At 47.7% G+C, this 14,722-nt stretch overlaps 1 protein-coding gene across 1 annotated transcript in view; it reads left to right on the forward strand.

Moving 5' to 3' along the window:
- The window catches only part of PDPR (pyruvate dehydrogenase phosphatase regulatory subunit), a 56,724-nt gene that overhangs the window by 23,246 nt on the left and 18,756 nt on the right, over nucleotides 1-14,722 (forward strand). Inside the window, exons 4-6 of the mRNA XM_062176563.1 lie at nucleotides 13,391-13,472; nucleotides 13,566-13,729; nucleotides 14,367-14,488. Coding sequence (XP_062032547.1) covers nucleotides 13,391-13,472; nucleotides 13,566-13,729; nucleotides 14,367-14,488 — 368 coding nt within the window. The remainder of the gene's footprint in view (nucleotides 1-13,390; nucleotides 13,473-13,565; nucleotides 13,730-14,366; nucleotides 14,489-14,722) is intronic.

Raw genomic sequence — 14,722 nt, forward strand, 5'->3', positions numbered from 1 at the left:
TTTTAGCTTTTTGTGTCCCAAATGAGTCCATTGATGGAGGCTGGTAATTATTTCTTTAGCCAATTGGTGTGGCAGGACTATTTTCTCTCCGAGCCTCCAAACCCTTATTTGTTCATCATACTCTGCACCGAGCCGCTGGATCGTATCTAAGTCTTGGTCCGAATAGAGGAAAGGTGGTTCCCTCGATACTTGGGTGGGCTCAATTGTCTTTAACGGGAGCACCTGTTGGCTCAGGGCTGCCGCCCTAGCGGCCTCGTCTGCCATCCTGTTTCCCCTTGCTACGGGGTCGTCTCCTCGTTGGTGCCCGGGGCAATGAATTATACTCAACATTTTGGGCAGGAACAGAGCCTGTAGAAGATCTAGGATTTCCTGCTTATTTTTAATGTCCTTGCCTGCTGAGGTTAAGAGGCCCCTTAGCCGGTATATCTCCCCATGTACATGGGCAGTGGCGAAAGCATACCGACTGTCTGTGTAAATGTTGACCTTTTTGTCTTGTGCCAGTTTTAAAGCTTGAGTTAAGGCTATGAGCTCGGCTTTTTGAGCAGAAGTTCCAGGCTTTAAGGCACTTGACCAGATAACAGTTTTTCCATCCACCACCGCTGCCCCAGCCCTCCGCTCACCGTTCTGTAGAAAGCTGCTCCCATCCGTGAACCAGGTCATTTCGGCATCCGGCAGAGGCTGGTCGGTTAGGTCTTTTCGGGTGCCGTGGGCCTCAGCCAGGATTTGATGACAGTTATGGATTACCTGGGCCTGGGGCCCCAGTTCCGGGAGCAGGGTGGCCGGGTTTAAAGAGGTGGCAGTCCCAAACCGGACCCGCTCTGAGTTTAATAACATAGTCTGGTAATGAGTTATCCGAGCATTTGAGAGCCACCAATCTGGTGGCTGGCGGATAACTGTCTCCACAGCATGAGGTGCCACTATGGTGAGAGGTTGGCCTAGAGTCAATTTATCCGAGTCTTTCACCAGAACTGCCACGGCCGCTATCATGCGGAGGCACGGAGGCCAGCCGGCCGCTACATTGTCTAGCTTTTTTGAAAAGTATGCCACCGGCTTTTTCCAGGGTCCAAGCATTTGTGTTAGCACTCCCTTCGCCACTCCCTTATTCTCATCCACGTATAATGTGAAGGGCTTGGTCATATCAGGGAGGCTCAGGGCTGGGGCTGACAATAGGGCCTTTTTTATGTTGTCAAACGCCCGCTGTTGCTCTTCTCTCCATTGAAAGGGAGCATTGGACTTCGTGAGGGGGTACAATGGGGCTGCCAGCTCCGCAAACCCAGGAATCCAAAGGCGGCAGAATCCCGCACTCCCGAGGAATTCCCGCATCTTTCTGGCATCGGTGGGGGGTGGAATTAGAGCAACCACCCTTTTTCGGCTCTCTGTCAGCCACCGTTGCCCTCCTTCTAGGAGGTAGCCTAGGTAGGCCACCTGTTTCTGACATATTTGGGCCTTTTTCGCGGAGGCTCGATAGCCCAATTCCCCCAGTCTCTGTAGCAGGGCCCCGGTACCTTTTAGGCAGTCCTGCTCAGTTTCAGCGGCAAGGAGGAGGTCGTCCACATATTGCAGGAGGACCGGGTCCGGATGGTTGACTCGGAAGTTGGCCAAATCTAGGTGCAGAGCTTCGTCAAACAAGGTAGGCGAGTTTTTAAATCCTTGGGGCAACCTTGTCCAGGTGAGTTGTCCTGAAAACCCGGTCTCTGGGTCTTTCCACTCAAAAGCAAAGATGGATTGGCTCTGAGGGCTCAGTCTTAAACAAAAGAATGCATCTTTTAGATCTAACACAGTGTACCATACGTGGGTCGGAGGCAAGGTACTTAGCAGATTGTAGGGGTTGGGCACTGTGGGATGCATATCCTCCGTTCTCCTGTTAACCTCCCGCAAGTCCTGTACCGGGCAGTAGTCACCCGTACCAGGCTTCTTTACTGGTAGTAGGGGGGTGTTCCAAGGTGAACGACAAGGTTTTAAAATGCCTAGGTGTAACAGTCTCTGGATATGTGGCCGGATACCTTCCTTAGCTTCCTTGCCCATCGGATATTGACGAACTGACACGGGAATGGCCGTGGGCTTCAGATCTATGATCAAGGGAGGCCGGTTGACGGCCAGCCCTATTCCCGCAGTCTCTGCCCAGGCCTGAGGAAAATCTGTGAGCCACTTGGGGTCCAGGGGAGCCATGGTGGACGAGGGCCTCTCGAATAATCGGTGTTCGTCCTCCAAGCGTAGTGTTAATACCTGGAGGGGCCGCCCTCCTGAGTCTGTGATGGTAGCTCCTTTCTCATGGAAGTGAATTTGGGCTCCTACCTTCGAGAGTAGGTCCCTGCCCAGGAGGGGGTAGGGGCAGTCTGGCACTAGTAAGAATGAGTGTGTCACAAGTCCTGTACTCAACTGGACCTCTCGATTGGTTGTCCAGCGATATAACTTCCCTCCAGTTGCCCCCTGAACCCAGGAAGTCTTGGAGCTTAAAGGCCCTTTTTCTGAAGTCAGTACCGAGTGCTGGGCTCCCGTGTCAATCAGGAAGGTTACCGGTCTGCCCCCCACTTCAAGGGTTATCCTGGGCTCAGGGGGGGGCTCCTGGCCCTGACTCACCTAGTCGTCTTCTTCCAGGGACAGGATTGGAACTGGTCTCTTCTTTGGTCCCTGTGTTTTCTTCGGGCAGTCTTTGACCCAGTGTCCTCTTTCTTTACAATAGGCACATTGATCTCTTTCCACCCGAGGCTTTCGTTTGTCTCCCAAGTCCCTATTCTGTCCTGGTCTACTCCTTTCTGTATCCTGCACTACGGTGGCCAAAATTCTACTAAGCTCTCGATTACGTCTTTTGTCTCTTTTGTCTTCCCTTTCCTCCTGCTCCTTGCGGATCCTTTCCTCCTTCTCCTCTCGGGTCTCCCTTTTGTTGTAAATCTTTTCTGCCTCCTTCATTAAATCTTGTATAGTATACCCCTGAAGCCCCTCTAGCCGCTGCAATTTATTGCGGATGTCCGGCGCTGACTGTCCTATAAAGGACATGATTACATCTCCCTGCCGGTCCTCTGCCAGGGGGTCAAACGGGGTGTACATACGGTAGGCTTCCATTAATCTTTCTAGGAAGCCTGCCGGCGTTTCCTCAGCCCCCTGTACTACTGCACGTACCTTGGCCAAATTGGTGGGGCGCTTTCCAGCCCCTCTGAGACCCGCAAGGAGAATCTGGCGGTAAAGACGAAGTCGCTCCCTACCAGCAACGGTGGTGTAGTCCCAATCAGGACGGGTTGAGGGAAACGCCTCCTCGATTTCGTTTGGCAGTAGGGTCGGTCGGCCATCTGCTCCAGGGACGTTTTTCCGTGCCTCAAGGTAGACACGCTGCTTTTCCTCAGTAGTGAGGAGGGTCTGCAGAAGCTGCTGACAATCATCCCAGGTGGGCTGATGAGTCAATAAAATTGACTCGATCAGCCCAGTCAGAGCCTGGGGGTCCTGAGAGAAAGAGGGGTTATGGGTTTTCCAATTGTAAAGATCGGAAGCAGAAAATGGCCAGTACTGCATCTGGCCAGCCACCGAGCGAAGAGGAAAAGCCTGCGAAGTCCAGACGCTTCCCGAGCCCCCTGCCTGCCCCCGACGGAGGCGCAGGCGGCTGGAGGGCGGGGAAGGCGCTGAGACTTCTTCTCCTGCCCTCGTGGAATCAAGGGGTGGTGCAGAAGGTTGCACATCCCGCTCTGGTTGTTGTGGGGGTTCCTGCGGGGGAGCAGGCTGGCCGGGAAGATAGGGTGGGGGAGAGTCAAAGAGCAGAAAGTCCTGATCAGCCGGAAGAACCGGTGGCTTGTCAGGTTTTGGATCTCGAATCTCCTTCAGAGGGTATAGGGAGGAGGTTGGCACAACCGGGATAGGAGGAGGGGGTAACGGGGTACGTATGGGCTCCGTCGGGAAGGAGAAGGGTTCTATCCAGGGAGGGGGGTTACGTGAAAGATCCTCCCACGTGGTAATGTAGGGCACCTGATCAGGGTGTCCATCGGATCCTGGCTGAAAGACTCGTTCCTTAATCTGTAAAATAATATCGAGGTTAAAAGTGCCGTTCCTTGGCCAGCCGACCTCGAAGGCCGGCCACTCTGAGGAACAGAATTTTGCCCATTGTTTCCTTTTAACCTCCAATGAGAGGTGGCGCGCGCGTTCTCGAACGTCCTTCCAGTGATCTAGAGTGAGACTTAAAGGGGTGGTTATTTGTTGACCCATGCGTACAAGGATTTCAGCCCAAACAAAAAGAACAGCCAATGCACAGACATATACAGTAAGCAAGACAAAACACATGGCTAGGACAAATCGAACGCTATTGCGCTATTTTTGGGAGCGGCTGCCTGACCAGCCCTCCCCGGGAAGGAGGGAGACTTGGTCTCCGACCCACCTCCAGACCACCCCGGTGCGTCTTCCGGGGGAACAGACCGAGGGTTTCCCCTCATAACCCGGAGCGTCCTCCGGGGAACGGACCAGGGGTTGCTGGGCACGCCTGCCTCCCCCACTGGTCCCACAGAGTCAGGTCAGATACTGGCCAGTCAGAATAGTTCAGTCAGAATCCAGTCAGAATACTCAAGACAAAAAACAACAGACAGAAAACACTTAATTATACCTCCAACTGGTCCTGCAGAGAATGGGTCTGAGGGCGACCTCAAGCCCCACGTTGGGCGCCAAATGTAGGACCTCTCAGTTGCAGAGATGCCCACTTGCTCGGGAGGACGCCCAAAGATCCAGACTCCAGACCAGTTGATGCAAAAAGCACGAGGTTTTTATTGTACGTTTGCGCAAACGGGCCCCCACCTCAGGCAGTGAGGAGCCCTGAGCGGCAGTTTCACACAGGTTATATAGGCAACGAATTAGCATATTCCTAATGCGCATGCATAGGATTGGTCAGTTCAGAGGGACCATTAGCATATGGGATGCAGTGGCAACACGGGATTGGCTGGTTCGGAGGGACAATTAGCATATCGGAGAGTGCTGAGGGAGAGTGCTGAGGAGAGTGCTGAGGAGAGTGCTGAGGGAACGTGCTGAGGAGAGTGCTGAGGAGAGTGCTGAGGGGAGTGCTGAGGGAGAGTGCTGAGGAGAGTGCTGAGGGAGAGTGCTGAGGGAACGTGCTGAGGAGAGTGCTGAGGGAGAGTGGCAGCTCTGCTCTGGGCATGCCTAGAGGTTCTCTGAAGGGGATTGACTTTTCCTTCCCAGAGAACGTCCTGCCCGCTGGACTCTGGGGAACATCTAACCTCTTAAGAAGCCCCTGATATCTGCCCAGGCCTAGTTTCTTGTCCCTCTCCCCCATAAGGGTCCTTCATGTATTAATGACTTTTTAATCTGAAAGACTGGACCGTTCTAATTCTACAGCCTTTGATTGTACTGAATATGAGTTTCTGAATTGCTTCTGTTTGCATGTGATAAGTTTTCAAGTTGAATGGAGTAAATGGGATCATCTGAAAATTTTAATAATTTTTTTTAAAGGGTTTATTTGAAACACAGAAGGAAGGAAGGAAAGAGAAAGAGATCTCCCACCTGCTGGTTCACTCCCCAAATGACCCTAACAGCCAGAAGTGGGCCAGACATGGGTGGCAATCACTCATGTACTTGAGCCATCTTGCACTGCTTCCCAGGTACATTAGCAAGGGTCTGGATTGGAAGTAGAGTAGCCAGGACTTGAACCAGTACTCAGATATGGGATGCCGGTGTTCCAGGTGGTGGTTTAACCTGCTGCACTGAAATTCCTGCCCCTTAATAATATTTTATTATTATATTTTTATTTGATAGGTAGAGTTATAGACAGTGAGAAATAGACAGAGAGAGAGGTCTTCCTTCCATTGGTTCACCCCTCAAATGGCCAGGAGCCAGGTGCTTCTTCCTGGTCTCCCATGTGGGTGCAGGAGCCCAAGCACTTGGGCCATCCTCACTGCACTCCTGGGCCACAGCAGAGAGCTGGCCTGGAAGAGGAGCAACCGGGACTAGAACCTGGCGCCCATATGGGATGCCGGCACCGCAGGCGGAGGATTAGCCAAGTGAGCCACGGCGCCAACCCCAACCTTAATAATATTTTGAAAGTATACCCTATATTGTTTGATCTTAAAATAAGAAAAGGTCATTCTTTTTCAGTGAGTGTTGAAGATCTGTTAGCTGCAGATGCATAGGTTTACTTGCAAGCTCTCTATTCTCCATCGGTTCATGTGTCTTATTTTTTGCCGGTATCGTGTTGTTGTTTTTTTAAACTTTTTAAAATTTTTTTTTAAAGATTTATGTGATTATTTGAAAGGCAGAGTTACAAAGAGGCAGAAGCAGAGAGAGAGGCCTTCCATTCTCTGGTTCACTCTCCAAATGGCCACAACAGCTGGTGCTGCGCCATTCTGAAGCCAGCAGTCTGGAACTTCTTACAGGTCTCCCACGTGGGTACAGGGGCCCTAGGACTTGGGCTATCTTCCACTGCTTTCCCAGACCATAGCAGAGAGCTGGATCGGAAGTGGAGCAGTCAGGACTCGAACTGATGCCCTCATGGGATGCTGGCACTGCAGACAATGGTTTTACCCGCTGTGCCACAGCTTCAGCTCCCAGTATAATGTTTTTTAATTACCATAGATTTGTTGTGTATTTCAGTCAAATAATATAATACTTCCTGCTTTGTTCTTTTTCGCACAAGATTACTTTTGGCTATTTGGGATCTTTTGTGGCTCCAAATATATATACATATATGTTTACATATATATTTGTATATATTTATATATACTTATATATAAATAAGCTTTGTGAAAAATCTCGATGTTCTGATAGAAATTGCATTGCATCTCTATATCACTTTGGATAGTGTGGAGATTCTAACAAGGATAATCCTTCCAATCCATGAATACAGAATGTCTTCCCATTTTTTTGTGTCCTCATCAATTTCTTTCACCAGTGTTTTATAGATTTCTTTGAAGAGACCTTTCGGTTTTTAGTTAAATTTATTTGTAGGTATTTTTTTCTTTTTAGCTATTGGAAATGGGATTGCTTTCTTTACTTCCTTATCTGGTAATATGCTATTGGTGTATAACCATGCTACCGATTTTTGCACATTGATTTTGTATCCTGCAATTTTGCTAAACTTGTTTATTCTAATAGTTTGTTTGTGGAGGCTTTGGAATTTTGTATGTATGAGATCATGTTGTCCACATATAGTGACAAATTGACTTTTCCTTCCCAATTTGAGTAGTTTTTATTTCTTTTTCCTATCTAATTGCTGTAGCTGGGACTTCTAGTGCTATGTAGAATAATAGTAGGCATCCTTATCTTAGAAAGACCTCAGCTTTTCCCATTCAGTATGATGTTACCTCTTGGCTTGTTAATATGTAACCCTTATTTTGTTGAGGTATATTCCTTCTTTACATATTTTCTCAATTTTTATCATGAAGGGATGTTGAATTTTTTTCTAAAAGATTTATTTATTTGAAAGAGTTACACAGAGAGAGAGAGAGAGGTCTTCCATCCGCTGGTTCACTCCCCAGTTGGCCGCAACGGCCGGAGCTGTGCCGATCCGAAGCCAGGAGCTAGGAGCTTCCTCCGGGTCTCCCACGTGGGTGCAGGGGTCCAAGGACTTGGGCCATCTTCTACTGCTTTCCCAGGCCATAGCAGAGAGCTGGACAGGAAGTGGAGCAGCCGGGTCTCGAATCAGTACCCATATGGGATGCCAGTGCTTTAGGCTAGGGCGTTAACCCATTGCACCACCACGCTGGCCCCAGGGATGTTAAATTTTATCAAATGCCTTTTCTGCCTCTATTGAGATGTATGGATTTTGTCTTTAATTCCATTGATGTGATGCAGCATGTTTTCTGCCTTGTGTATGTTGAACCATCCCTTGCATCCTGGGATGAAACTCACTGGGGCATGGTAAATAAGGTTTTTAATGTGCTGTCAGATTTGGCTCGTTAGTGTTTTGTTGAACCGTTTTGTTTTGTTTTGTTGAACCGTTTTGTTTTGTTTTGTTTTTTACAAATCTTGTGTCGAGGGATTACTTTAAATAGACTGCAGTGAGGGAGCTGCTCAGCACTACAGAACCCTGACCCAGAAGCAGGTCGTCTACGAAAGGTTTAGTGCCTGTTCCCCATGAACATGTGTTGCCTGAGAGATTTTTTTATTTTTAAAGATTTTATTATTTGAAAGACAGAGGCAGAAGCTTCCATTCTCTGGTTCACTCCTGAAATGCCCGCAACTGCCAGAGCTGGGCCGATCCAAAGCCAGGAGCCAGGAGCTTCTTCCAGGTCTCCCATGCTGGTGCAAGGGCCCAAGTAGTTGGGCCATCTTCTGCTGCTTTCCCAGGCCATAGCAGGTGTGACAGTGCTTTTTAGTTTTCTCAACATTGGATGTTATTTTAATTTTTAGTAACCTGGGAGAGGGAAAAAGTTATCAGGTTCTAATTTACATTTCTTTGACTTAAACATTATTTTATAGGTCTGTATAAAAATATATATATTTTTAAAATATTTATTTATTTCAAAGACAGAGTTACAGAGAGGCTGAGAGAGGGAGAGGTCTTCCATCCACTGGTTCACTCCCCAAATAGGTGTAATGGCTGGAGCTGGGCTGATCCAAAGCCAGGAGCCAGGAGCGTCTTACAGGTCTCCCATGCAGGTTCAGGGGCCCAAGCACTTTTGCCATCTTCTACTGCTTTCTTAGGCCATAGCAAAGAACTGGATCGGGAGTAAAGCAGCTGGGACTCGAACTGGTGCCCATATGGGCTGCCAGCACTGCAAGTGGCAGCTTAACACGCTATGCCACAGTGCCAGACCTATTTGTTCTTTGAATTGACTTCTAATATCATATATTTACTTTTATAAAAGATTTTATTTATTTGAGAGGCAGAGAGAGAGGTCTTTCATCCACTGGTTCACTCTCCAGGTGGCGGCAAGCTCCTAGGCTGATCTGAAGCCAGAAACTTCTTTCAGGTCTCTCATGTGGGTGCAGAGGCCCAATTACTTGGGCCATCTTCCGTTGCTCTCCCAGGGTATAGCAGAGAGCTGCATCGAAGAGGAGAAGTCGGGACACAAACTGGCAACCATATGGGATGCTGGTGCCACAGGCAGAGGCTTTATTACACCACAGTGCCAGCCCCCTATATTTATTTTTTAAAAAACTGATTTATAAGAGTTCTATTTTATGACTGTTTAAATTAAAATTTATTGACATAAAAATTGTATGCATTTATGGAGTGCCATGTGATGTTTCCATGTATGTATATGTTGTGTAGTGTGCAAATCAGGGCAAGTATAACTGTCTCAAACATTTATCATTAGTGGTGAAACATTAAAAATCCTTTCTTCTGGCTTTTTTGAGACAAAATACATTATCCATATCTGTAGTTATCTGACTGTGTGCAGTAGAACAGCAGAACTTGTTTCTTCTGTGTAACTGTGACTTAATACCCCATTCTGTTCTTCCCAGCCTCTACTCTGAGCTTTATGAGACCAGCTTTTTTAGATTCTGTGTATAAGTCAGATTATGTAATACTTGTCTTTCTGTCCATAACTTATTTAATGACCTCCAGTCCCATCTATGTTGTTGCAAATGACAAGATTTCATTCTTTTGTTTAGGGCTGAATGGCATTTAATGATGTGTATGTACCACTTTTTTTTCCTTTGTGTACAGTCTGTTAAAACACCATTGCTATTCCTTAGTATAAGAACACAGATCACACCTGTAGAGACCTAGGAACTACATGTAGAACAGAAACAAAATTGTAGCTGAAGCCTCACTGCTTACCAGAGCAGGATTCTGAATGGACTCAAGTGATAAAGAGAAGCTAGGCAGAGCAGGGGACAGTGCCCTCTGAATCAGACTTCATGTGCCATCATGATTATCTCCCAGGACTTTATCAGCCATGATGAGACGTCTGCCACATTTATAAGATACAGATGATCAAGGCCTGCATTGTGGCACAGTGGGTTAAGCTGTTGCCTTCCATGCTAGCATCCCCTGTGAGCGCCAGTTTGTGTCTAGGCTGCTCCACTTGCCATCCAGCTCCCTATTGACACACCTGGGAAAGCAGCAGAAAGTGGCCCAAGAATTTGGGCCACTGCCACCCACATGGAACACCTAGATGAACCTCCTGACTCCTGGCTTCAGCCTGGCTGAGCCCCAGCCATTGTGGCCATTTGGGGATTGAATCAGTGGATGGAAGGCCTCTCTCTGCCTCTCCTCTCTCTGTAACTCTGACTTTCAAATAAATTAAAAAAAAAAAAAGTCACATGAAATCACTCAAAGGCAAACTTAAAGAAGAGAGACACAGCCTTTTTTGATGGGCTGCATGTTCTTGTTACTTTCAAAAACTATTAGTTATTATTTTCTTTTAAAGATTTATTTTGGGGCCAGCGATATGGTGCAGTAGATTAAGCTGCCACCTGTGATACTGACCTCCCAGATTAGGGCATTGGTTCCAGTCCCAGTTGCTGTGCTTCTTGGTCCCGCAGAATAAATAGAAGGGGAGACACAGCGAGATCTTCCATCCGTTGATTCATACCCCAAGTGGCGGCAGCAGTTGGCTGTGCCAGGCTAAAGCCAGGAGCCTAGAACTCTATGTGGGTCTCCCACATGTGCAGAGACCCAAGCACTTGACTTCTCAGGCACATTAAGAAGAGCTTGGATTGGAGTGGAGCACCTGTGGTTTGAACTGAAACTCTGATGTGTAGGATGTGATGCCAGCACTGCTAGGGCATCGCATTGTTGCGCCACAACACCAGACCCTTTGATTTTCCTGAAGAATGGTTTAGACAGGAAAAACCACTGGAGATGCCATGGTGGCTCTTGAGTTAAGCTGCCAGTTGTGATGCCAGCATCCCATATGGGCATCAGTTTGAGTCCCAGCTGTTCTAATTCAGCTCCCTGCTAATGCACCTTGGAGAGTGGTGAAAGGTGGCCCAGGGAGTTGGGCCCTTGCCACCCCCATGGGAGACCTGGTTGGAGTTCCAGGCTTCTGACTTCAGTCTGGCCCAACCCCGGCCATTGTGGCCAATTGGAGAGTGAACTAACTGATGAGAGATCTCCCCCGCACCCCCCTTTCCTTTTCTCTGTAACTCTTTCAAATAAGTAAAATAAACCTTAAAGTAGTAAATAGGGGCTGACGCTGTGGTGTAGTAGGAAAAGCTGCCGCCTGCAGTGCCGGCATCCCATGTGGGCACTGGTTCTAGTCTCAGCTGCTCCACTTCCAATCCAGCTCTCTAGTATGGCCTGGGAAAGCAGTGGAAGATGGCCCAAGTCCTTGGGCCCCTGCACCTATGTGGTAGACCCAGAAGAAGCTCCTGGCCTCGGATCGGCCCAGCACTAGAGAGTGAGCCAACGGATAGAAGACCTCTCTCTCTGCCTCTGCCTCTGTGTAACTCTGCCTTTCAAATAAGTAAATATTAAAATATATATATATATATATACACACCTATAAAATGATGTTTCAGTGAACTTGTTGGAGTGAAGCAGCAGATGGAGTACCTCGCTCTGCCTCTGCCTCTCTGTATCTCTGCCTTTCAAATAAATCTTAGCAGATTGGCAGTTACTTTGGCTCTGTACTGCTTATCCTAACCAGCATGCTGCCTGTCACCCATGCAACACCAGGAATTGAGACAAATGGCACTGAAGTCATCTTGAGCTCGTCCTTTCATTTGAAAGTGATCTATTTGGAGCGGAGGCATTGTTTTTAAGAAAGAAAATCTCAGCCGGCGCCGCGGCTCACTAGGCTAATCCTCTGCCTGTGGCACCAGCACCCCGGGTTCTAGTCCCAGTCGGGGCGCCGGATTCTGTCTCGGTTGCCCCTCTTCCAGGCCAGCTCTCTGCTGTGGCCAGGGAGTGCAGTGGAGGATGGCCCAGGTCCTTGGGCCCTGCACCCACATGGGAGACCAGGAGAAGCACCTGGCTCCTGGCTTCAGATCAGCGTGGTGCGCCGGCCGCAGCGCGCTGACCGTGGCGGCCATTGGAGGGTGAACCAATGGCAAAGGAAGACCTTTCTCTCTGTCTCTCTCTCTCACTGTCCACTCTGCCTGTCTTAAAAAAAAAAAAAAAAGAAAAGAAAAAGAAAAAAAAAAATCTCAGCAGGTTTCTTAAAAGTAAAGTGCTTTCAAACTCTAAATAACACAAAAGACTGACATTCCAGTTCCTTCAAACTAGGACCTTCTTGTCATGGCAGTGAAGGATATATTTATCAGGTGTTTTCAAGAGAAATCAAAGAAATATTTATGATACCCTGTTGTTTTGTAAGGATACCCAATTAAACTTTGTTTTCATAAGAACTAAGACTAACTGCATTTGAGAGAGATTGTCATTGATTGACTCAAGTGAGATAATGGTTATAGATCAGGTGTGTTGATGCCAAATAAAAGAAACTCACTGTGGCTAGCTTGGGCAAAAAAAGGAGCTTGCTGGGGCCCAGCACTGTGATGTAGTGGGTAAATCCTCCGCCTGCAGTGCCAGCATCCCATATGGGCGCCGGTTCGAGTCTTGGCTGCTCCACTTCTGATCCAGCTCTCTGCTATGGCCTGGGAAAGTAGTGGAAGATGGCCCAGGTCCTTGGGCCCCTACACCCACATAGGAGACCTGGAAGAAGCTCCTGAGTCCTGGCTTCAGATCAGCGCAGCTCCAGCCATCGCCTGCGAGTTGACCAGTGGATGGAAGACCTCTGCCTCTGTAATTCTGCCTTTCAAATAAATAATCTTTTTTTTTTAATGTAAGTGCCTTTTTTAAAAAAAAAATCATTTATTTACTTGAAAGTCAGAGTTACACAGAGAAGGAGAGGCAGAGAGAAAGAGGTCTTCCATCTGGTGGTTCACTTCCCGATTGGCTGCAACGGCTGGAGCTGTACCTGTTAACGTCACAGCATTGGCCCCAATAAATACATCGTTTAAAAAAAAAAATGTAGCTTGCTGGAAGCACATTGAGGGCCTTGAGAGTTGGCAGAAAACTCTCCCCTGGTGGGGTCTGCAGGCCAGGACACTGCTGCTCCTTAGATGTCACCTCCAGCCATTCACCTCCTCGCTCAAGAGCAGGTATTCCGAGGAGAGTCTAGTTGACACGCCAGCTGCCAAGGATTTCCCTCGCCAAGGCTAGAAAGAGGAAGGGTGAGATTTTCTAAAAAGAATGAAACAGCTATGAGCTCTACATTGCATCCCCAATAGGTTTCTTCACCATGGTGACTTTATTTCGATGATGTACTTATAATATCATTTGATCCTCACAAAACTATGGACTGAGAAGGGTGGGCTGGGGAACGGAACCAGGGTTAGAGCGTCTGGTGCACTGCTCATTTTCATTGGAAGCTCAGCAGAAGCTCAGTTACCAAACATGGACACCTCGTGGCGGTCTAGGACTCAGGACAGGTCTTCTAGCCTGTAATCCAGTGGGTTTTCCACACCCATCTTTGGTCTGGTTTGTCTCAGTTGGGGCTGGTTTTTCTTGCAGGTTATGTGAGGACAGGCTCAATCTCTCTGGCCCAAACTCAGGACCGGCTGATCTCCCTGAAGCGCATCAATTCAAGGCTGAAGTATGTAAGAGGCTAGAAGCCTGTCCCGACTTTACCAACTGACCTGTGCAGGAGGGCCAGAGAATGTCATTGTCCCCTTGTGTTCTGTGGCAGTGTTATAGGCATCCCTTCTGAGATCATCTCCCCTAAGAAAGTGGCTGAACTCCACCCCCTGCTCAATGTGCACGATCTGGTCGGGGCCCTGCATGTCCCCGAGGATGCGGTGCTGTCCTCCGCTGATGTGGCTCTCGCCCTGGCCAGTGCTGCCTCTCAGAACGGTGAGCAGGTTTCTGCATTTTCTTCATGGGGGTTGGGAAGGAAGAAGTTACGTTAAAGAAGAGGTTATCTAAAAATTACTCTTCATTGATGTAGTCAGTTTCTGTTTCGGAAACTAGACCTTGAGATTTAAAAATACAATATTTGTTAAGTGTTTTTCCTCAAGACCAGATCTTTCTTGTAAGGTTGTAAGGAACTGCTTTTACTGCTAATTAATGCACTTCCGACTTTAGGTGATTTTTTTTCCTCCACAAAACAAGATGCTCCAAAGTTAGAACATTCCTTGGGGGTGTAATCCACACCATAAATGTTGGAGTGAACGAGGGGAAAATTTGCTAGCATACAGGGTGCTCTGTATTTTGGATTAACTTGATTCATAATGTGGATATTCTCTCCTCCCTGCCCCATCTTGTAAGATTCCTGGAATTTAATTATTGTGTACTGAAGTCTGATTTTAAATTAACATGCTATTTTTGATCTTGGACAAGGTCCATTTACAGTCTGAGATAGTGGTTCCTAGGCGTTTTTTGGTTTTGTAAATTAAAGCATTGACCTGATTTTTTTGTTGGGATGGAGAATCTGCTGCACTTGCCTTAGCTGTGGGACATCAGATGATGCTTCAACTCTGCCTCCACACAGGTGTTCAGATTTATGACCGCACTACTGTTCTTCATGTCATGGTCAAAAAAGGTCAAGTTACTGGTGTGGAAACAGATAAAGGACAGATTGAATGCCAGTATTTTGTCAACTGTGCTGGTCAGGTAGGTTAGCAGCAATACTGGGTTGCTGCTTTTTCTTGTTTAATGAGGATGTTCAGTTAGATACAATATTGTGACAGGCTAAACAGACATGAGTCTATACTGGGACTACATTGTTTCTTACTTGGGCTAGAAAACCCCAAATTCTTGTATTCTAAATCAGAAGCCTGTACTTATTCCTCCAAGAGTCATCGTTGACCTTTTCCTTCCTCCATGTTGGGTTCATTGGTGCCATCC

The sequence above is a fragment of the Lepus europaeus genome, chromosome 19, assembly GCF_033115175.1.
Source record: "Lepus europaeus isolate LE1 chromosome 19, mLepTim1.pri, whole genome shotgun sequence".
In the NCBI taxonomy this organism is placed as follows: domain Eukaryota; kingdom Metazoa; phylum Chordata; class Mammalia; order Lagomorpha; family Leporidae; genus Lepus; species Lepus europaeus.